The sequence below is a fragment of the Sarcophilus harrisii genome, chromosome 1 (assembly GCF_902635505.1).
Source record: "Sarcophilus harrisii chromosome 1, mSarHar1.11, whole genome shotgun sequence".
Taxonomy (NCBI): domain Eukaryota; kingdom Metazoa; phylum Chordata; class Mammalia; order Dasyuromorphia; family Dasyuridae; genus Sarcophilus; species Sarcophilus harrisii.
The window spans coordinates 581189832-581214683 of record NC_045426.1 but is presented as its reverse complement, the minus strand read 5'-3'; the positions used below and the strand labels follow the sequence as shown (position 1 = coordinate 581214683).

The window sequence follows — 24852 nt, the reverse complement described above, 5'->3', positions numbered from 1 at the left end:
TCTGGGAAAGCCATTTAATTCCTCTAAGCATCTGTTTTCTTATCAAGAACATTTAAGTCCTGGAATGGCCATTTTCAATCTATAAATCCAATGTATTTCAATGAGATTAAAAAAAAAATTCACTGATAGCAACTCAGTGGGGATTGTGTCCTACAGTTTATGTTCTCACTATTACCTACTGGACACTCATTAAAGAGTTTGAGAGTTCTTCTCTGTCCTTTTGTTGAAGGTATACATAAAGTTCTGGTCTTTGAATATTAGGTGTGAACCATGCATCCATTGAATTGCTCATCTAAGTAGTTGTTTCCTGATTAATTACTGGCATATAGCAATGGAAAAACCATACCATAACTATTTCCAGAGATGGTGTGCTGGTCATCATGCTCTTCACTCTCCCCAGCTCTGACAGTATTATTACAGTAGGGATATAGATGTACATGTTAAAATTCTTATGGCAAATCCAGTTACTGGGAAAGTCCTGAAGCCAGCTTTCAGATTTTAGTACTTCCTATTTTTCCTTTTAAAACTTTTAAAAACCACAGTTTCACATCTTTATAATACAAAAACACATCAGATATTACTTCTCCCCAGTTCTTTTGCACTCATAGCACTTAAAAATGCCCAACAAGAAGTTTAATAAAATAAATAAAATACATGCTGCAAGCAGAGGGTTTAATATGCAAGAGTCAGACTGGAATGGATTAACATTAACTCGTGGAAAAAGAAAATGGCTGCTGGAGATCTGTACCTATCTGTAGTCCACAACAAATACTAACAGATTTTCCTGGGGATTGGTTTTTCAGTTTACTACACCCAATTCTTGATTATCTAGCTTTCCAAGAGCCCCCAGTTTTCTTCTCCTGAAACAGGTCTTTTGGCCACTTCACAGCTCATTTGCACCTCTACCAGAAGGTGGGTGGTGACAGAAGGAAGAGGTGAAACTCATATCACTAAATTTGACTGCTCGTTAGCAGCTCTGGAAAAAAAGAGGTGGGGATAGGGCTGAAGCCATTATTATCACTATCATCTACAAGCACTCATTAAGTGCCAAGATTCTCAGGAGGGGCTCAGGAATCCTAAGGAAAGCAAGGCTTTGAAATGTTCCTTCTGTCTCACCAGCACAGACCCGGGAGGGGTTGGGGAGAGGGACACAGGGGCCCTTACCTGTTTTTGTACTCCACTGAGGTGCTGGACCTTGATGATGAGTGAGGCAGTTCGGCCTTTGTACTGGATTGTTCTGATAAAAGTCCCTGCACTGTCCACACTGAATGGCTCTGACCAGCGCCAATTTCCCCAACCTTCAATACAGATGTGTAACAGCTGGAAAGAAAAAACAATAATCATCTTGATGCCAAGCTGCCAACAAAAATCTAGTACTGAACTCTAAGTCTCATTGCTGGGAAGCCTTCCTATTTGTAATATTTAGCATCTGTTTTCTTTCTAACCTGTATTATTCATCCACTTTCAGCTTATTCAAACACACTAAGAATAGCAAATATACTACATAGAACTAATGTGGTTTTTCAGATCTCATTTTAAAACTTGTAAATAATTGTGCTATCAAATTGTAAAGGGTCTGTTGAGCTTTTGAGAAAAGGCCATTTCATTAATCCGGAGGGCAAGAAGGTTGAATTGTGAGATCAAAGGATTTTGGTCTTGGCCCACAGTGTAGTCTTCTAATAGCTAGAACATAATTAAAGCTAAATTTAGTATCTAGTTATTTTTGATCTTCATTTTCTTTGACCATTTTCTCTCTTTCCCCTCAGGGGAGACAAATAATTTAGTGACGGTAGCTCATTGTTTATAAGAGTATGTAATGTGTCAAATAAAAATTCTGCATGCTTTTTGAGCAGATGAGAAGAAAATATCTTTGTTCTGTCTTTTTTTAAAATACAGTTTGAACTTGTTACTATATGCATTCCAACATTTTCACTTTACATATACCTGGAAAAGGGCAATGACTGTACAAAGATCACAAGGTAATAATAACAACATAGGAAAATAAATTTTAAGTTTATCGAACACTTTGCATACCACAACAATCCTGTGAGTTAATTATTGCAAATAGCAATAGTAATAACAATAATAATTGCTATCAATCACATTGCTTTAAACAAGTTTGCAAAATGCTTTATGCACATTATTTAATATGATCCTAACAATAACTGTGTGAGGTCAGTTCTATCACTGTCCTAATTTTACAAATGAGGAAACTCAGTCCAAGAAGCAGAAGATAGTGTAATTATTGAAAAGTTCATTTTATTATGAATGGTTATTGAGATAATCACAAGAAATAGAAGGAAAGCTAACAAGTATTGGTTTATATTAGGAGACTCTTCCTAATAAATAGAACTATTCTTAAAAATGAAAGGGCAGACCCTCCCAGCGCTGTAGTGGGGCAGCAGTGGTGAGCTCCCCCACTAGTTTTCACATAAAGTCTTAGATCTGAATGAGTCTGTGCTTCTGGGGAATGCAGTTTAAGGGACTTGAATTCTTAGATGAGTTGGCATATATGGTCTTTGGAGGTCTTTTCCCCATGTTGGGGATATGAAAAGAAATCTTTTGGATTCTAAATATAACACTTCATTATTCCCAACTCTCTATTCCTATTTTACAAAGGAGGAAACTGAGACTCAGGATGGGAAAAGAGCTCATGGTCTGCAAGACGTCTGAGTGATAGAAACTTTCTGCTCATTTGTACAATTTCAAAACTGAAGCAAAGGCACAGAAATGTAGGGGCAAAAGAAAAAAAGAGGCAATCTGCTGAACGAAGGAACCAGACTACAAAAGTGATTACACTTAGTTAATGTATTGCTTAATTTTGCTGAAAATTTCTTTCTTTCTTTCTTTTCTTTTTTTTTTTTGACCTTTGTTATAAAGGATGGTTCTTTAGGTAGAGAAGGAGGAAGGGATATAATTTGACGATAAAAGTGATCTAAAAATCAAACATATCAAAAATTTTTTTTTTAAATAAAGTCTCTATTGATCCCCAACTTCCCTAATAAACAAACATACATAAGCATGGAATAATGGGACTGAAAATGCTGTCTCTCAAGTTTAAATCTCTGTGACTGATAGTCTTTTCTTGATCCTCTGGTGATGCAGATTCACAACCTTAGTTTCATCCTCATTTTTCACTCTCTTTCACCCCACACAGCCAAAATGGTTGTCAAGTCTTATCAGTTATATTTCTACAACATTTCATATATCGGTGTTCTCTCTCCCATGTTGGGAAGGACAAGGAAAAACAAACATTAATTCTGCACTGCTGGTGCAGTTATGCATTGGTCCAATTATTCTGGGGAACAATTTAAAAATTATGCAAGAAAAGTGATAATTTGAATTTAAAAAATCACTATGGGATTAGGAGGTTATTGATATAAAGAAAAAAACTGATTTGTATAAAAATATTCACAACAATACTATTTATAACAGAAAAATCCTGGACATAAAAGTAGGTACTCATCCCCAATTGATAAATGGTCAAAGGATATGAATAGACAACTTTCACGTAATGAAATTAAAGCCGTCTATAGTCATAGCAAAAAATAATCGCTCTAAATCACTATTGATTAGAGAAATGCAAATTAAAACAACTCTGAGGTACCACTTCACACTTCTCTGTCTCAGATGACAGGATAAGATAATGATAAATATTGGAGGGGACATGGGAAAATTGAGACACTAATGCATTGTTGGTGGAGTAGTGAAATGATCTAACCATTTTGGAGATCAATTTGGAACTATGCCCAAAGGGCTACAAAACTGTGCATACCCTTTGATATAGCACTGCCACTTCTGGGTCTGTATCTCAAGGAAATCATAAAGGAGGGAAAAGGACCCACATGCACAAAAATGTCTGTAGCAGTTCTTTTTGCAGTGGCAAAGAACTGGAAAATGAATAGATGTCTATCAATTGGGGAATGGCTGAATAAGTTATAGTATATGAAAGAAATGGATTATTATTGTTCTATAAAAACAATGAATAAGCTGGTTTTAGAAAGGCTAGAAAAGATTTACATGAACTGATGCTGAACAAAACAAGTAGAACCAGGAATACATTGCACACAGTAGCAGCTAGCTTGTGTGATGGTCTTAGTTTTTCCCAGTGATTCAAGGCAATTCCAATAAACTTTGTATAGAAAATACCATCTGTATCCAATGAGAAAATTATGAAGACTAAATATAAATCAACACATACTATGTTTACTTTTTTCCTTCTTTTTCTTGTTTTTTTCCTCTCTCATGATTTTTCCCTTTTGTTGTGATTTTTCTCTCCCAACATGATTCATAAAGAAACGTGTATTAAAAATTAATGTATATGTATAACCAGAAAAAAATTTTAAAACAAAAAAAAATTGGCTGAGTCAACTGTGATATATAAAGTTAATAATTATGTTCCATAAGGAATGATGAATAGAAAGAATTCAAAGAAATATAGAAGGATCTGTAAGAAGTGATATCAAAAGATCAATTAACATGTGAAAACTACATGAATGAAAATAGTCTGAAAGAGCAACAAAACTCAGTAAATAAAGTTGGTACTAACTTATGAGGCACTCACTTGATGCTTTTTTTTTTTTTTAAACAAAGGCTAAGCTCTTAAAGCTTAAGTTAAGGTTGCTTACTCCAGACAACTGAAATTACTCTTTTCTGCTGCTTTGCTTAATTATTTTCAGGAATTGTATATCACAGTTGTGAATGCACTAGAATACATCAGATATATTAAGACAAAATTAGATTAAAAGGGGGGGAGGAAATAATATCAGTGAGGCAGTCATCTTGAACCACAATTTGGTAGACATTAGTTTTCTTTCAAGGTCATTCTTTCAAACATTTATAACAATCAGCCCCGTTTTGTTTATAAAACACAAGAGAACTAGTTCAGTTGAATATTAGACAAAATAATTGTTCCTACAAAAAATATATTTAAATTAAAACACATAATATCATGTATGTGATGAAGAAATTAAAAACACACACACACAAATAGTAATAGTATAATGGAAAAAGCTCCACTTCTAGAGTTAGAAGTCTTGGGTCTGAGTCTTGACTTTCCCAATTACTAGCTGTGTGTAAACTTGAGAACGGTATTTTATCTCTCAGGGTTTCGAAACCTCATCTGTAAAATGGACACATTTGTGGTGTTTACTTTTTCAAAGACACTTAGTATAGAGTGGATATTACAAAACAAGTTATTGTTATTATGAGTAGTAGAATATTTATAGAAGTAGTACACAAACTTTTTGAGTGAACTAATTTTTTTGTAGTAATTTTGTAGTCTACTGTAAATTGCCTTCCACATAGTAGGTTCTTAATAAAGTTATTAAATTGAATCATTATAAAGAAACAATAGTTACAATATCCCAGAAGTTATGTTTTCTTCCACGTGAAAATAACCACAGTGCCTCAAATGGGCAATTTTCTCTTAAAGAAATGCTTTTCCTTATTTATGTTCAAAAAGCAGTTCTTCCTAAAAGAAGCATTGTAAAAGTGTTGTTGCAATGTACTAAAAAATGACATTAAGAGAGAGAGGAAAATAAAGACCAATTACAGTAGCTAGCAATTACTATAATAAAAATGTCAGTTTTAATTTTAAAAAATTATCTCATTTTAAGACAAAAAAAAAAGTCTTCATAAATGCAATGATGAAGGTCACTGGTTGTCACAGAGTATTTTTTTTTTTTAAATGTTAGTGCAAAAATTAAATGAGTCCCAAGCAGTAGGTGTTTTTTGAAGCCCTAGAGGAAAGATAATTTCAAATGGCTGCTAAATGCAGGCTCACCAACTACAAAAATATCTAGAAAAGCAAATACCTAGAAGGAAAATATGGTTCAATATATGCCATGACATAAAAGTGCCCAGAGTATCTTTGATGTTTAAATATTAGTTACAGAAAAAAAGAAAAAACAATAGCCACAGTTGGAACCATTTCAGGTTTTTATAGTGGCAACTGGGAATAGAGCTCAGAGCACACACAAAACTAAAAGAAACTAAAAAGCTGTTTACTTTGGAGAGACTAGTAGCTGGAAATGACAAAGAAATAATGAGGCAAGGTACTTAAGGGTCAACTGCAGCTATATTTTAGTGGAAATTCCATGTGCTCCAAAGACAGATTTACAATTCAGTAAAGAGATAGAACTAAGGACTGTTAATATTTGCATATGAATTCAGTTTTCAATAGTCCCCAAGTGGGACCAACTTGCTCAATGAATGAATATCACCAAGGAATAAATATACTGTCAACTCTCGTTTGGCAACTACTCATTATCAGAATGCTGGCATAGCAATGACTGTTCTTTGAATTATGAAAATTCATATGCCTTTGGAATCAGTTCCCACAGAACAGGGAAAAGGTGAAGAAAACATATTTGTCACATTTCCTCCCTAATGTGCCATTAGCTGACTTTTTGTAGCACTCAGTATCCTCATAAAAGCATCTAAATCCCACTGTAATTAGACTTATCCAAGTGCTTAAGGAATCTCACACATTCTTACCAGAGGAAACCTCTATTGTTTTTCCTCTTAAAAATCTCAAGAGATAAGGAAAAGAAATTCGGGAATTACAGGGAGACTTTTACTTAGTCTATCCATCATATTCTGCAGTGACAAGACAATGTGCATTTTGGATCAAAGGTGGACCCACTAGAGTGCAGGTGAAGGTGTTGGAGTGTGGGAAAAAAAGAAAGAGGCAAGAGTTTTGCTTCTACTTCTATGGAGCTTTTGTGAGGTTATGAAATTAATTATGATGTTGCTGGACATAAAAATCTCCTAAATTTTATATAGTCATTTGAAATGTTTTCACTTGAAAGTCAAATATATTTCCATTTCTGTCCCCATATCTTTTAAAAACCATAATTAGAATTTGTGTTCAACTAACAGGTTCAAGTATAAGTTCATTTACTCATTCACCATCTCATTCATGAATTCGATGGACATTTACTGGGGGCATTCATAAGATAAATAGAGAGATAGAAAGGTTACAAAGAAGTATTTCCTATCTTCAAGGAACATAGTAAAAGAGATGTACATAAGTAGTTAACACAAGATAAAAACAACAATAATAAGTATATAAGTAAGTGAGCACTGTGCTAAGTGCTATATAATTATCTCATTTAGCCTTTATAACAATCCTGGAAGATAGGGGTTATTATTATCCCCATTTTATAGATGAGATAATACAGGTAAGTGACTTAAATAGAAGTACAGAGATAGTATCTGAGATTAAAGCTAATTTCAGATCTTTCTAATTCATGAGATCCAGATCTCTAATCCACTGCACCAAGCTATAAGGAAGTATAAAGTCACTGACAAAAGAGAAATATAAAGGGCCAGCAGAATTCAAAGGAGAAAGGAATGGATTCTGACTACCACAGATATTCTTAACTTTTTGTGAGTATTACGGATCCCTTCATCAGTTTGGTGAAACCTATGGACTCCTCAGAAAAATGTTTCTAAATGCATAAAATAAAATTATATAGGATTGCTAAGGAAACTAATTATAATAAAGCTAAAATATACTGTTTTAAAAGTTTTGAAGCCCATTTAAGAGCCAATGAACTAAAGTATTCAGTGAAGATTACGTAAAAACATATGAACAGGATCTTAATGGATGAGTATAATTTTTAAGTAGATGTGGGAAAGAAAGGCATTCTAGATGGAGCGAATGATGTGGACAATGGTGTGGCGGTGGGAAAGAAAGGTTTCTTTGGGATAGTGAGTTATCCAGTTTGGCTAAGAATAATAAGAGAAAGCATTAGAAATAATGGAAGGTTTTAAATGGTGGGTTAAGAAGTCTATATACCTTATTAAATATTCAATGGGAAACCAATGAAGATTTTTGAGCTTCTTCAAATTATATGACATAATTAAAGACTACTTTAAGAAGACTAATCTGGAATTGGTAAACAGATATATTGGAAAGGGGGAAAGACTTATTGCATGGGAATCAGCTAAGAGATTATGCTAGAAAAAATATGGAAATGAGCTAAGGTAGAGGTATTGAGAATAAAAGAGATGAACTAGAGTCAAGGGAAACGTTCCTTCCCCTCCTTTCCCCTACCATTCCAATCTATTTTTGTATACCCTTAGTGATTAATATATTTTTCTTTCTTTTTTTTTTTTTGTTAGATTTTTCTATTCTATTTCTTATCTAGTACACCCCTTTCTATCTACTTGTTCTAGACAGGATTTTTCTTCTCTTTGGTTTATTAGAGTGATGTGTTAAATTTTCCATTGCCAGAAAAAAAAAAAGTCAAATAAGAGATACTCTTATTTGAACTTTTCAATGGGAACCAAAAGAAGCAATAAGTCAGGTTTACAGTGGCCACACCAGTTGGAAGGTCCCAAATGGCTATTTTTTTTTTCCTCCTCTAGCAGGCCCCCCAGCACTCCTCTGGCAGCCTGACCAGGCTTGCAGTTTTTCCATCGAAAAACTCAAGTGGGAGCATAGGCAGCTTTTAACTCAGTTTTTCAATACAAAATAAAACTGAACTGTTGATCATGGGTTTGGGGATAACAGCAGTGAGACCACCCACAGTCATGTCCAAGGGGAGAATTCTTGAATGGTTAGAATAAGGAGAAAAGAAAAACAAAACCAATAACTATAAAAATAAGAGACATAAAAGGAGGGGATAGAAGGTATATAAATATTTTTAAAACAGTACTTTTAAATATAAAATGATCAATGTAGTAGATAAGTGTCTATAAATTCTGACATTTCTATTCTTTTAAAAATGTCTTTAAAAATTGCTCTTGCTTCAATTTTGTTTTTTTAATCACAATGAGAAATTTGGCTTCATTTCTACCCTCATTTTGCCTATTAATTTATTCCTGTACTCTTCACTAACTTCCCATAATTTATAATGATATAATGGTAATATGTTTTTTCTAACATTCTTTTTTATAAACAAGGACTTAAAAGTCATAATAATCTCAAATACTTCACTAATATTCTTTACCTTCAACCTTTAGGGAAAATATCATCCTACATATACATGCTCGTAGATATTTTCTAAGAAGAGTAACTTTTAGAAAATAAAAGTTATATAAAACTATTGTTGGAAACAACTCAAATTCAGTAAGTATACACAAATGGAAAACTTGGGATTTAACTGTATCGACTTTCTAAATTTCCAAAGATTAAACGTCAAAATACCTTTTTGGGGGGGAGAGGGTCCAGTTGAGTGATTTAATCTGTGTAAAGAACTTTCTAAAAGGAAATTTCCCCTACCAAGGCAGAGGAGAAATCGTTTTGCAATTGATAGCCTCAAAGAATTACCTAGAGACACTGAGAGATTAAGAGATTTCCCAGACCAGCAAAGGTACCATGTGTCTGCAGCAGGAGTGAAGCTGAGCTCTTTCTGACCTGAGGCTGTCCCTCTCTTTATACTACATAGAGCCTTTCTTATCAACTCTTAATGAAAAATAAGGCAACTCTAAAGGACAATATTTTCCTGATGTTTTATACTAATGCTTGTGGATAATATGCTAGGATCTTTAGGTATTTAACTAAGGATCACTTGGGGAAAAGCTCCAAATACTTTGCAAAGTTTCACATTTCTAATAATCTTTCTAATACATTGATGTGTTTTACATGTGTAAGGATATTTCAGATTAGGATGTAAGTTAATATGCTCCCTACAGGCCACAATTCAGTCATTCCAATGTTGAAGCAGAAGCATCAAGGAGATTCCCAGCATAACATAATAGATGAGCATTCCCAGTGAAAATTAAGTTACAATGTTTCAAAAGTAATACAAAGCCTTATCTCATGCAAGATAATATCTGGAAAGCAAATTAAGCAGATTTAAGTGAAGTCATGAATTTGGAATGTATGATCCCAAGAGAAATTGACATTATGTTTCACACCACTAGATTAGCATAAAAATAAAACAAAAAATTTATTTTGCTTATTATTGCTTTTTAATGGTCCTGAGTGGATTATGTTAAATTTCAAAGATTGCGCAGAGAATATGAAACATCTCTAAAAAATTAGGTTGGAATCTTTCCAGAAAATGGCTGTTGCTTGATGTTGCCCTGTTTCAAAAGCCAAAAAGCCCTAAATATCCTTTTACATACACAGGACACAATTTAATATAAACAAATGATAATTTAGTAATGAATAATGATGAATTATTTTTCAGTTACATAATTTAGACTTTCCGATCGTTTGTTATGGTAAAGTAATGGAAGAAGAAAAATAAACTGAGTTCTGAAGTAAAATTATTATCCATCAGTGAAATGATCATTCTCCAAGGACTGAATAAAGTATAAGTTTTTGTGGATATTATGCAAGGGTACAGGAATGTTCATATTTCAGTGAAATTTGTAATCTTGAAGCCTTTTTGATTAGTCAACAAAATTACTGTGTAGAGTTATGATAACAACAGCTCGCTTTTGAGATTAGCAACACCTTTTCCTCATAATAACCCTGCAAGGTAGGCCATGGCAATATCAGTTTTCCCATTTTCAGGTTCAGGGTGAGGTGATTTACTGATGATTACATAATTATTAATAAGTTGCTTCACAAAGCAAGTCAGTAGTCAAGCCAGAAGCTGAATCCATGTATTCTCAGTCTTTTCCAGAATTCTGTCCCAGCCACTCAACTAACTTATACCCCCAAAATCCCGCCCTGCCCTGCCCTGATCTGTCATGTCCTGACATGAAGCTCCCATCCAAAGGATCATGAAGGCCAATGTAATAAGGCAGTCCCAAGAGATCTATGGCAAAGCCCCTGGGCATGTCTGGAGAAGTGCCCGTGATGACTGTAGAGTCTTATTTAGAAAATAAAAACAGTAAATATGATAGGTGTTGCTGGCAATGGTATGAGTCTGTAATATGACTGTGATAAAACATAGTAGCCTCCAGGTTAAGAATCCCTGGATCAGATGATCTCATTATAAGGTAACAAAGCTAAGAAGGTGATCCAGTTTAACATAAGTGGGCACTGCCATTAGCATGCAGCCTTCCTTCTGGTATTCCTGGGCTGTCTAGTGGAGTAACCTTGAGGCTCAAGCACTATTTTCTTATCAGAACAATCACAAATCAGAGTTTCATCAGTTGCCTCTATTTTAGTTACCTTTTAGCCCTTAAGGTTGCAAAACCTTAATTCACTTCATTAGACACATCATGCAAGCCACCTTGTTAACTGCTAGAAAACTATAAAGATTAGCTAAAATATGATTCCTGCCCTAATGGAGCTTAAAGTCTCATCAAGTTTTAATTTACAGCAGCATCAAGAAAAAGTTGAGAACCACTTAATTTAGAATAATCACACCCATGCCAATGGTATCAACACACACTTGGAAAAGGTTTATCAGGATCAGAAGTACTAACTAATTCAATAAGTTAATCTTCAGAGGGAATTTCAATGAGGTGAATAGTTTTCCCAAAGTATAGATAAAAACCACTGGGTACCTGGCTTTGATAATAATAGCCAAAATTAGTATAATTTACCATGCTAAGGTTTGCAAACCATCCTACATCCTAAAAAGTGGTTGCTATTTTTAATCTCCATTTTATAGATGAGAAATCTGAAGCTCAGAGAGCTTGCTCAAGATCACCCCACTAATGAGTTTCTGAAGGGACCATTTGAACTCAGGACTCCAGATGAGCGCTCTATCCACTGAGCCACCTCCTGCCTGATAAATTTACTATATAACATCTGCTCAATGAAGCTGCTAAGTATTGAACAGAGTAAATGCACAATTGCAAGCTCTGATGATAAACGAGAGGACATTAGCTGCATAACTGAGATATCCACTAACAACAATAAATACTCAATTCAGTAGATGCTGATTAAATATCCTCAGTATTGAGTCAGGGTGAGATATAAAGATAATTAAGATATAGTCTTTTCCTTAATGAAAAGTAACTTACCAAGAGGGATACTTTATTATTATTATTATTATTGTTATTGATATTTTGGACATGTGGTTTTATCCATGTAGGTAAATTCCTTCCACCTATGAATTCAGTTCAGGAAATGACCTTGCAAATGACATTCCTAGAAAGCTGAATGTGTGCATTAAAAGTTTCAGTGTTTGGCCAGGGGTCCTACAGAGAGGTTGTATTGAAGGAAGTACTTGAACCCAGCTCTTGCTGCCTCAGAAATTGGTGCTCTATCCACTAAGCCACAATGCTTCTCAGAGGGATTACCGGAGGGGCCCACCCAATAAACCAGGACCAAATAAAACAGAACACAAAAGGAGGGGCACAAACAAAAGTGGCTCATGAAAGACGGCTTGGATGTGGGGAGATGTGCTAAATGTGCCCACACACGCTAAACCATTATTAACAACATGACCACTGTATCAGAAGATGGAATCTAAACCATGCTTGTTCAACTTCAAGCCTTCTAAAGAGGGAGGGAAGTCATATTCAGGACTACATAAAAGCATGGTGATCAACTCAATTTAGTGTTTCACTGCAACCTTCTGGGTTGGTGACACTCTTATTCTCCTTTTTACCAATGAGGAAACCGAGGCTGAGAGAAGTCAAGTGGCGTTTCTATGACTGCACAGTTGGCAAAGAGAGGATCTGAAATCAAGGCTTCTTGACTCCAAGTCCAGCTTGCTGCCTCCCAGTCAGTAGAGGCCCTCACTGACTACATGTTGATGACATCTATGTTCTTCATTACTTGATGCTACAAAAATTACTAATATTACAATAAATCAAATTAAGGAGTTACTTACGATTAAGTAAGCACCACTTATTGACAATTCAGAGCTCTGCATGATACTGGTAAAGTCCAGCAGTTTTACATGTTCCTATGAGCTTCATTATTTGATATTTGAACTTAAAGATTTAGAAAATAAAATGTACTTCACACATTTCTCATTTGATCTTCACAACAATCTGTTCAGAGGGCAGTACTCATAGGAGTCCATTCTGTTTACAAGTGAGAAAACAGTTCAGGCAGATTATGTGTCCAAGTTAGCAAGTGCAGAATGTAAAGTCAAAGAAAGCATTCCACCTCCAAGTCCAGGGTTGTTACCATTCTATCACATCATAATCTGATCTGTTATAGTGATTTGTGTTCCAGTCTTATTTCCCCAACTGGACTCCAAATTTCTTCAGACTAGGAACTGTGCCTTATTAATTTCTCCATCTAGAATCAAGCTTCCTTGAGTAAACCAAGAGCTTAATCAATGTCTGTTGATTTGAATAGAAATGAAAAGGGACAGATATAGAAATATAGCCTTGCAGTATGTGCTGATCCTCTCTTTCTTTCAGTGTGGATGGCAAAAGACTTAGAAAATGTTTGCACTTTAAATTTTAAAGTTGCTTTGCCTTCCCTCAAGGCCTCAACTACAGGAATTATGGGTGTGTGTAAAGCGAACAATATACAATGATCAAATGAGACAATAATTGTAAAGTGTTTAGTATAGTGCCTGGCATGTAATAAACACCATACAAATGTTCACTATTATTTATTACTACTATTAATGGAAAGAGCACTGGCCCTGGGAGGTGGGGAGGAGGAGAGGAGGAGAGGATTTGGATTCAAATCTCATCTATTTCTTCCTAATTGGATGACCTTGAGTAAATCACTTTATCCAGCTAAGGTTCAAGTTTCTCAGCAGGAAAATTAGGAGGTTTCATTAAAGTAGAAAAAATAATAAAAGACAGAAACAGTCACTGTAGAAAGAGCTGCCACAAGAAAGGCACACTGATATTCAGTTGCTAGAATTGTGAATTTACATAACCATTCTGGAAAACAAACTGTAATTATGTGAGAAGCAAGTAAACTATGAATATTCCTTGGCCCATTAATTCCACTTTTGGACACATATTCCAAGGGGGTAAAAGACAGAAGAAATATCAGGTATATACATAATATACAAAAATATGTAGCTGTACTTGTTGTGCAAGAAAAAACTGAATGGTTGAATGAATTGTGATATGTGTATATCACAATATATTATTGCAGTATAAGAAATGACACATTCAAGGTACTCAAAGAAACATGGAGAAAACCATAGTGACAATACTATAATTGAAAATAACATGAGAAGGCAGATTATTAAATGTAATGATCATTACAGAGATGATGAAATTTTTCTCTTGGAAGAGTAGAAGGGACAATGATAATAATGATAATTATAGAAAACATTTATATAGATTTTTAGGGTTTGGAAAATGCCTTAACTATATTATCTGATTCTCAAAACAACCTTGTGAAGTGGGTACTCTAATAACTTCCATTCTAGAGATGAAGGAATTAAGTCTTAGAGAGGTTAAATGCAAATGATTAACATCTGAGGTTGGAATCCAAACCCAGGTCTTTCTAATTCCAAGATTAGCTCTTTATTTGCTATGCTATGCTACTTCATTCATTTTGATTGGGTCTGCTTAATAATTTTTCTTTGTTGCAGGGGGTGCATTTCAATTATGGTGGTAATGGGAAAGATACATTACAAAATCATTATCTTAAAAACAAAGACCATCAATAAGCCAAGAACCCCACCCCCCAACCAATAGGCATTAAAAAAATGATTATTTATAAATATATCTTCACTCTTTACTAGGATTTGAGTTCCTTAACAGCAGAGTTATTGTCTTTTTAGGCAGGAATATGTCCTTTTCATCCCAGAGTTTTATTTAGTGTCTGACAGAATGTTTTGTACATAGGAGGCACATGTTAAGTATTTGCTGAATGAATCAATGCATCCATTTGAATTTCCACAGTAAGATTAAAATTTCACATCTTTTATTTTCATAAAGGACTGGGGTTCAACCAATATTTTTGCATAATAATACCTAAAATAATGGCACAGGATCTTTCTCAAAGCAAGTATGTTTATTCTTCAAGAGAGAACCAATAAACAACTCTAATTCAAGAATTTTCTAACGGTTCCTTCCTGTTGCAGACATCAACCTCTGTGCACTCTGTCTAGAACACATAGACCAAGCCAAAATAATAATAACTGTGGTTAGCCAAAAGAATCATAAGAAAGTGCAGTGAATTAACACTGGTTCTTTTGGATGGCACATTTTGTACATGATAATAAGATCTATGCAAGCAATCTTTTTTTTAAGTAAATATAAAAATCCAAATTTACACAAAAGATAAATTAAAGGAAGATAAAGCACTCACAATGGGATTATTTTTAATGGCAAGCTATTATGTTTAAAGAATGTTTAAAATAAGATTTTTAAAAATTTATACAAAACTCTTCAGGAATATGTGTACTTTGAAGTCACATTCATTGATTTTCCAGAAACTTTCTATTTCTACTTTTAGGGAAAAAAATTAAGAAAGGGAACAAATGTTGATCTAAAGAGAAATGGCTTAACACAAGATAATTATAGTTACTTCTAAATAATAAATACTTAATGTTTCCTTTTTTTTTTTTACATGTACTAGATTACACAGTGATGATAGAGCAGTTTTTAAAATTAACAGTGAAAACAGTGATTAGCTTAATTCTAGAACTGACAGTTTAAATTGTCTCTTGTTCTATACAAACATAAGTTGAAAAGTAAAAAATTCACTCATGGGGGATTGTTTGACCTAACTGGCAGGTTGCTTTGCTTATACATTGATATATCCAATTGGTCTCTGGTGGGTAGACCTTAAAATTGTCACGTGGAGAAAGATGAGAGGAAATGTTAGGGTATTCTGGAAGGAAAGGTAAATATATAGGTCACTTTGAGAGATGGTAAGACATAAATAGAAGGGGAATGGTAAGGTAGGGTGCTGGTGTTTGGGGGAAAGGTTAACTTATTCGATTAGATAAATCCTAAACAGCTATTACCACCCATGTTCTAGCATGACAATAACCTTCTGAGGCTGGTTCCTCCTCTCCAGAGTTGAACGTATGGGAATTAGAAAGAAGGAAACCTGAATTGGTTAAAGATAGGGGAAGGAACCTAGAGAAGTTAGATGATGGGGGTGCAGTCCCCTTGGGAATGGGAAGAGCCTACTAGTTAAGAAAAGGCAATTCTGGGACTTAAAACCTATGTGACTAGCAGAACTAGAGACAGCTCTGCCACTTATATGAACAAAAGGTTACAAGGTTAGAGTGGAAAGAACATATTCAATTTGAGCCAGGACAGAAACAAAGAATACATGCTAAATAGATATAGTGGACATAGATCCCCTTTACTAAAGAGCAGCCTTTACATAGACTATAAAAGTCATACAAGTAAGGATAACTTATAATATTCTTTTTTTAAAGTTCTAAGCTGTTTTATTAAATAACCAGTGTATAAAGTCATGCCAGTGCAATGACTTATTGGAATATGGAATTAGTGCTTATATTACAATCTTTTCCCTCAGCCATGTCTTGATTGAGAAGACAAGGGCAAGGCAGTGAACTAAATACAAAACAAATCTCAACAGGGCTTGGTTTCAGTATAACATCCTAGTTCTGTCCTTTTCACTCCAAACTTTAAATGACATGTGTTAGAGTCCCCTCCACATGGATAAGATGGGAGTTTCCATTTCTAACATCACAAGTGCTCCTCCTCCATTCCATTAACCTATTTAGGATAAAACCGACTTTGGGAGAGAGCAAAAAATAACCATAATCAAAAACAGGTTGGGGTAAGGAGGAAGTGACATGGATAGAGGAAAAATATGTGAATTCAACTCCATAAAAAGCTATTTGAAGGGAAAGAGGGCCTCAGGGAACGTAAGTTCTACAAGAGACCAGAGGGATAAGCTAAGGAAGGATAGCCCGGCACCCATTTCAGGAATTCTGGGAATAATGATATTAGTGCTGTCCAGTGCTACTATGTCTCCTGCCCTGGAAAATTTCCTGGGTACTGAGACTGGATTCTCCTACTGACACCATGTTGGCTGTGGCTGTCCCCAGATTCAGTCAGAATGTAATTATCCTTAAAACTCTTCAGCTCCAGAAAGTCCTTGGCTTTTTTACTCTTCTAGCTGGAGGCAGATAAGTGACCTGAAGAGGGAGGGAACTTTAGGAGACTGTGTTAGATCCTGACTGGAGGATGCTGATTGGAGCTGCCACTGGGAGCTCCCACCATAGGCTCTGACAGTGGCAGCCAGTTCACTCAGTGCTTCTTGTTAGTGTCAATGTTCCACATCAGCTGTCTCAGGGCCATCTAGCAGGGTATCGATGAGAGCTTTGCAAATACTCTTGAAGGGGGTTCTTGTGTTTCAAAGCTCCAGCAGATAAGAGTGGAAGTTCTTGACCATCAGGGAATGAATATTCCGGCCTTCTGAATGGAACAGGATCTCTGATTGACCCTTTCCAGAGGCACAAATGGCATCCCCTTTCATCCTGTATAGGCAGTTGTAGTAGTGTTGATTTCCTGGTGTTTCCAGCTGCAAGTCTAGTGTCATCCTCTTCAAGAAGCTGGGGTTCATACTTTACATCCTGGACCTTGGATAGTGGGATGTCAATCATCAGATTTTGGGAACTTTGTGCCCCCCAGAAACGTGAAGGCCTCTTTGAGACTTCATAGCAAACCCCATGAACTGCCTCTTCACAAAAACGAATAGCAGTATGAATACCAAACTACCATAGGCCATCACCAGTGCAATGGTTACTCCTGACAGTCAGTTACTGCTGGACCCATGGCCTCCCTCCAGCTTCATTAGCTTGGGCTCCTTGGCGCTCCTTGGCCATTTCCTTATGGGGGAAGCCAAAGCCAAGCCCTGTTAGAAAACATGGCAGCTGGGGCTACTGGGGTGGGGAGGAACTAAAGATGGGAAGAGAAAGAGGGTGGAGGGAAGCATGAGGAGTTCCTCTTCTCCTTTGGCCTAATATTCCTTTTTTTTTTTTTTTAAATTGCATTTTCACATTTTAATATTTATGGTATTAGTTATTAATTAATTTTAAGAGTTCTTGGTATTGCTCTGTTTGCCCTTTCTTAAGTCTTCCCAAGGGAGTAGTTCTGAGTATGTATTAAACCCAATTTAGTTTTATTGACACCAATGGGATGCCATATACTATTAGAAACTTCTCATGCAAATACATTCCATCAGCTTTCTTTCAGTGCATGATTTCTTCTTTTTCTTTCACAAAACTTTCCCTTCAACTAGCCATTAACTTGTGTATCCACCTTTGGTTTGGGAAATTTCCTGTGGCAGGGAGTTTTTAAACTTCTTTAGCACCCTGACAAATGCAAACCTCCTTATAATGGTTTTAGTGTCAGATGTCTTTGCAAAGATATAGTTGAAGGTCAATCAGTACATATTTCTTATATGCTTATAAAATTCCATATCTTCTTTTGTATATGTTTAAGGGAATGGTGGGAAAGGAGAATGATTCTTATTAAAATTAAATAAGTGTTTGGGGAGTCCCTGTAATCCCAATAAAATTCCAACAATCTGGTTGTAGGAAGCAGGGATGGTATGTAACACTGAAATCTACAATTAATCTTCAAAGAATGTTTTAATAGATTGTTTTTACTATTCTTATTGAATATTTATTTATGCTATTAATGAAAAGGCAGCAAGATAGGAGTTTTTCCTTTGCCATTTTCTATCAAATGGGTTGATGAATAGCATACTACAATTATGGTTGCTTTAAAGGCCAGTCAAAATGGGATCTAAATGGGGGTAGTTCTTTACAGTTTGATTTCCCAGGGGCTGTCAAGCTGATTAAAGATCACATAAAGCACGAATGTGATGAAGATCATGATGGGTAGTATGGAGTGGAAAGAACACTGTGTTTGGAGTCAGATAACTTGGGCTCCAGTCTGAACTTGGCAATATATCACCTGTGTGATCTCTTGGGGTTTCATATAAATTTTATATGAGGGAGATGGAACAGAGGACCTTTAAACCACCTTCCAACTCTAAATTCTAATACCCAAGATAGTGAAATCTTCTGAGTTTGAAATTTTGAAACTCAGATATATTCAGTTTTTTTTTTTTTTAAGGCCTGGCAAATAATTGCAAAAACAAGAAAAACCATATCCCCAACAGCTTGAACATAGTATACCAATTCAATTGTTCCCTAATATAATATTCTTCATGCAGTAAAGTTTAATTTATTGTCCAATAAAGGACTTAAAAAAAAAACATACCCTAAGGTTAAATCAAGCCCTTTTGTGAACTTCTTTTAATTTATTCCCATTCAACATTTTGATTAGAGTAATTATAATAATTTTCTCTAATTTTTAATTAGCAAAAGGAAATCAAGATGTTAATAGATATGTGTATAAAAGAAATCCAAGCTTCTTGGAGTTATTTATTTTTATTTAACTGAACTGCCTTGCCATACTAAGAAAACATTTTTGTAAAGGTTAAATAAAGTATTTCATGGCAACCGCTGCTTCTTAGTGCCTGTATAACAAGAAACATGAGCCAGCCTAAATTGTGCAAGTTGGCTTTCTTTCCCAGTAAGAGAATGTGGTATCTAAGACCTTGTCCTAACTCATTTTATCCCCAAGTGTAAGTCAGACAAGTCAAGTATGAAATAATGCCTGGAGGGAAGTCCCTGACTCCAAAAAGTATGGATTATTTCACATTTATCTTAAAATCTGCTCTCATAGTTCTTAAAATTCACTAACTTGGCAAGTTGGGAATTATCATGAGAAATGAAATAATTTCATAACTATGAAGTCATCTAGCATTCCATGAATCTGACACTTACAGGGCTTGTCGATGGCTTGGGCACTATTCTGACCTTTAGATAATAAGCTGTTAAATGTTGACTTCAGCCTGGAAACAATTAAAAAGTGCCCCAGCACTCCTAATAGGACACTGTCACAACTGAATTTGGTGTTATCACTATCCACACTTATTTTAAGAGTTCATGATGGAAGACAACTGCCTTCTGTGAATTGCAGTCTCTATAGCATTTTAATCCAAACTACTCATATTCTCTAAAAATGGCAACCAAAAGAAAAAAAAAATAAGAAAAATCATGTTTTAACTATCTAGCTGCATCTCTTTCTTCAAACTATTATATTAAGAGTCACAGTTAAATTATTCCAGTCAATCAACTATGTGCTTGGATGTCAATATTTGATATTTGCTGAGCAAGCTGGGTTATGAAAAAGCCTTTGAGGGGCTCCTAAAAAGCTTGAGGAATCCTTAGTACTCTTTCCTTCAAAGCTGTATTTCAAGACTGAAAAGGAAGAGGGGCAGAGGAAGCATTTGTGGTATCAGCAGTTATGCCTCAGGGTGCTTTACTGTGGAAATCATCCACAGCCATTTATATCATGTGGCCTCACAGGGAATTATGGATACTGGGAATAATTATCTAGTTTATTTAAGATGAAATTTCCCACCCGGAACTTTCTTTCAAAAAACTTTTGGGGTCTTTAATAGGCCAAATGACAAGCAATTTCCACAGGGAAATAATGATACTTATTTTAAAATTAAAATAGAAGGGTGAAAGGTATTAAATTCACAGACTTTAAGAGCTGGAAGGGACCAGTTTTCCTCTTTCATAACCATCTTGAAGTGACCCATTCTACTTGGATACTTCTGATTGTTAGGCAGTTTCTGCTTTAATTGAGTCAAAATTAACTTTCTATGAATTTCTACACAGCAGTCATAGTTCTGTGCTAACCTTCTCATCTCCCAACCTACTAAGAAATAGTTATCATTCGGTATGTGCAATGTTCCAGAGGGAGGAAGGGCCAGGACAAAATATGGTGGAGCTGTCATCTCTCTAGACCTGGGGACTTTTCCTCCTATGACTAGTAGTTTTGTTTTGTTTTGTTTTGGACTACCATACCATGATTTGGGCTCACACTTAGTTGCAGCCCACTAAAAACCTCCAGATCTCTTTCAGATGAACTTGTTTAACTCTGCTTATCCCCTTTTTATTTATGAAGTTTTTTGGACTCAAATCTAAAACTTTATATTTATCCTTATTAAATTTTATCTTATGAAGTTTAGACAACATTCTAGTCTACTGAGATTTCTGAGATATCTGACCTAGGCAAAACAAATTTAATATACCTCCTTTAGGGGGAGAAGGAGAAAAGAGGAATAAGCATTTATATAGCATCTAAAATGTGTCAAGCACTGTTCTAAGAGCTTTATCAATATTTTCTCATTTGATTCTCATAAAACCCCTGGGAGATAGGTGCTATTATCATTCCTATTTCAAAAATGAGGAATCTGAGGCTTAGTTATAAAAGGTAAGTAACTTGCCCAAGATCACACAGCTTCTAAGTGTCAGAGACCACATCTAAATTCAGGTCCTCTCACAGGGCCAGGCCAGCCCATTCAAATATCTGAGGAGAGCACTCATGTATCATTGGGGCAGCTAGTTGGTTTAGAGCATAGAGTACTAAGTCTGGAATCAAGAAGATCTGAGTTCAAATCTGGCCTTCAAATCAGACACTTACTAGCTTGGTGACCCAGGTCTGGCCACTTAACTCTGCTTGCCTCAATTTCCTCATCTGTAAAATGAGCAAGAGAAGGACATGGACAACCACAGCAGTATCTCTGCCAAGAAAACCCCAGATGGGGTCACAAAAGACTTGGACACAACTGAAAGGACTGAATGAAAGTATCACTTTTCTATTTTCTGGAGTAAACATTCCCAGTTCTTTCTATTAATAGTCCTATGGCACAGCTGCCTGTCCTGGTCCTCTTTTTCTACTATATACACTCAAATTTATGATGGAGTAGACAAAGAATTAGATTGGAAGTCATAAAGACCTGGTTTCAAATATGACCTCAGATATTTAGTAGTTATGCAACTATGGGCAAATCACCCAGTATCTCTCTATAAAATGAGGATTACATGAGATAGGACTGTTGAGGATTATATAACACTGTGTAAAGAGGGCTTTACAAATCTTAAAACGCTTTAAGAATGTTATTTATCATCATTCTCTCCATGATCATCATTATGATTGTTAATATGCTTCCTAAAATATGGCATCTACACGAGATTTCAATTTTCTAGATCTGGTCATACCAGAAAAAAAGAGTATAGTGAAGCCATCACTGCCCAAGCTCCATCCATATTGACACAGATTCATTAGTCACTATTATTCTGTTCTGGTTTTTCAATTAGATCAAAATTCACTTAAATTTACAACATTTAGACCCAGTTGTTCCATTTTATCTCCAAGGACAAGATCTGACTTTGTAAAATGCTTGCAGAAATAGAGATATACTCAATAGGGATATGGTATTCCCTTAATCTATCAATCTAATAAAATGAAATGAAATACTCCTGGCATGATGACGACGACGACCAACAACTACTACTATAGCTTTTCTTTTTTTGGCGAGGCAGTTGGGATTAAATGACTTGTTCAGGGTCAGATAGCTAACATCAAATGGCTGGGGCCAGATTTGAACCCAGGTTCTCTTGGCTCCAGGGCTGGTGCTCTACCCACTATACCACCTAGCTGCTCCATGACTATTTATTAATAAACTCAGAGTGATTATTAATTCTCCTTTCCAAGGACTCACAAATGATCCCCTCCAGGATAGAATCTGAGATTTTCTAGGAATCAGTATCTAATTTACTAGCATCTAGGTGCTCTCTTACTCTATCTTTACTTACCTAGGGTTTCGAACAACTATTAGTCATATTAAAGCAAACATTTAAACTATTATACTGTTTCAGAAACTGTACAATTCTTCCCAGTCTGAACATAATTTTCCTTCATAGAGAAAAAAGCAAAAGATATGTGCCCATCCTAATTATCTCCAATTTATCCTGTGTATACCTGGAATACAGCATAACTGTTTGCATGCTGAATCCCCCCCACCTATTACCCTGTGAAATCCTTGAGAGCAAGGACTACCTTTTGCCTGTCTTTGTATCCCTTAACATGATGTCTGGCATCTAAAAAAGTTGTGATAAATGCTTACTGATTTGATTCCCTGTTATTTGATATTATTTTTCAATTTACCTTAAGTAGGGGTAACGCTCCTTGATCTTCTTGTTCCAAATATGCCTAAAAAACCCAACCCTTTTTTGTTTCTTCTTCATTCTCCAATCATTCGTCCACCTAACAGACCCTGAAATGCTTGAGAACAAAGCTATCATTTTCCACATGAGTCTTCTCTGTTGTTCTCCATGTGACATTCTCTCAGGGCCCTTTGTGTGCTCCCTACTTTATCAATGTCCTTTTTAAACCATGGTTCCCAGACTCAGGGCCCCAAATGAGATCAGAGGGCAGAGTAAAGTTGGACTGTCAGTCAGTCAATTAGCATTTTATTTGCCAAGTCTTGTTGCTGTTAAGTTCTGGGGATATATGAAAGGTAGGGGAAAAAAAGAATCCCTGCTCTCAATAAGCTCACAGTATAACAGAGAAAAACAACATGCAAACAGCTAGGTACAGACCAAATAAGAGCTATACAGGACAAATGAGATAATCAACAAAGGGAAAGCATTAGCATCAAGGGGAACTGGGAAAGGCTACTTTCAAAAGGTGAGAATGCCTGAGATAATGAAGGAATTAAAGGACCTGGGAGAAAGAGGAGGTGGAAATGAGGAGGAAGAGTGTTCTGGGCCTTGTGAGCAGCTAATGGAAAAAGATGGGAGGAAGCCAATATCACAGAGTATATGGAAGGGGATAAGCCCTAAATAAGACAGGAAAAATAGGAAGGAACCAGATGATGAAAATGTTTAAGAATAAAACTGAAAATTTAATATTGGATTCTGGAGGTAAGGGAGAGCAACTGGAGTGGAATGGGGATGGGAAGGATAATACAGACCTGCAATTTAAGATCAGTTTGATTGATAAGTGGAGGATGGACAGGAATGTGGACACTAAATCACCCCTCTCTCAGTGAAGCCCAACATTGCATTAGCTTTTTGGGCCCCCATGTATCAATGATTATTCATATAGATTCTGCAGTCCTTTAAAACTCTGATTTTTTTCTTCAGAAAACCTATTCTCTATCCATGCTTCTCTCATCTTCTATTTCTGAAACTAATTTTTTGTACCAGTTTATTCTCACTGAATTTCACCTAATTACGAGATTCATCCTGATGCCCTATTCTGTCAAGTTGCTTCTGACTCCATCATCGATTTCAAAGCTTCAGGTCATTTGCATGTCTGATAAGTATATCACTTATGCTTTTATGCAAATCACTGATAAAAATATTAAACAGTACAGAGACAAACACAAATCCCTGCATTATGATCCTGGAGATCTCCTGCCATAAGGGCAGTGAACCATTAACAATGATTATTCAAGTTTGACCAGCCAATAAATTATTTCCATCTTCTCCTAGAAGAATAGTCTGAGATACTTTATCAAGAGCTTTGCCAAAATCTGGATGAACTACACATACATACATATGTGTGTGTATCTATCTAGTTATCTGTCTATATGTAATTTTCTTTCTCTACTCGCATCTTGTCAAAAAAGGTACTAGACTAATCTGGCATGATCTATTCTTAATGGAGCTACATAATCAGTTTCTATTTTCATATGTTTGACAACCATTTCTTTTATTATCTATTTTAGATTTGTTCCAGGAATTGAATTCAAGATCTAAAGTTTACTATGGTCTCTCTCCTTTTTGAAAAATGGAACATTTAGTCTTCACCAATGTGGTGGCATCTCTCCCATTTTCCCTGATCCATTACTATCACTGACAGTTGCTTAGCAATCATATCTGCCAATTTTTTCTTCAGGATCTAAGTTTATCTGGAGTGAGTGACTTGAATTCATCAAAGACAATTAGATGATCTTTTAATATTTTCTTACTTATCTTTATTATCAATCCCCCTTAGTCATTTTTGTTCTTTCATTTCCAGTATAAAACCCATTCTACTTTGCAGAAAAAATAAAAAATAAAATTAAAATGAAGTAGTTCTCTTCCTTCTTTGTTGGCTATTAGCATCCTAAACAAAAGTCCCATCCCATCTCTGATCCTCTTTCCCCTTAAAAGATAGCTTAAAAAAACAACAAACCAAAATAAGGCCAATTCCCTT

The 24852-nt window shown here is 35.5% G+C and overlaps 1 protein-coding gene and 1 pseudogene across 7 annotated transcripts in view; both read right to left on the bottom strand.

The window, feature by feature from the left end:
* VPS13B (vacuolar protein sorting 13 homolog B) overlaps positions 1-24852 on the bottom strand; it is a 950112-nt gene that overhangs the window by 70132 nt on the left and 855128 nt on the right. For all 7 annotated transcript variants that reach the window (XM_031954131.1, XM_031954187.1, XM_031954247.1 and 4 more), the window contains one exon: positions 1165-1320. In XM_031954131.1, the coding sequence (XP_031809991.1) occupies positions 1165-1320 (156 nt within the window). The remainder of the gene's footprint in view (positions 1-1164; positions 1321-24852) is intronic.
* On the bottom strand, positions 13832-21029 carry LOC116421781 (annotated as a pseudogene).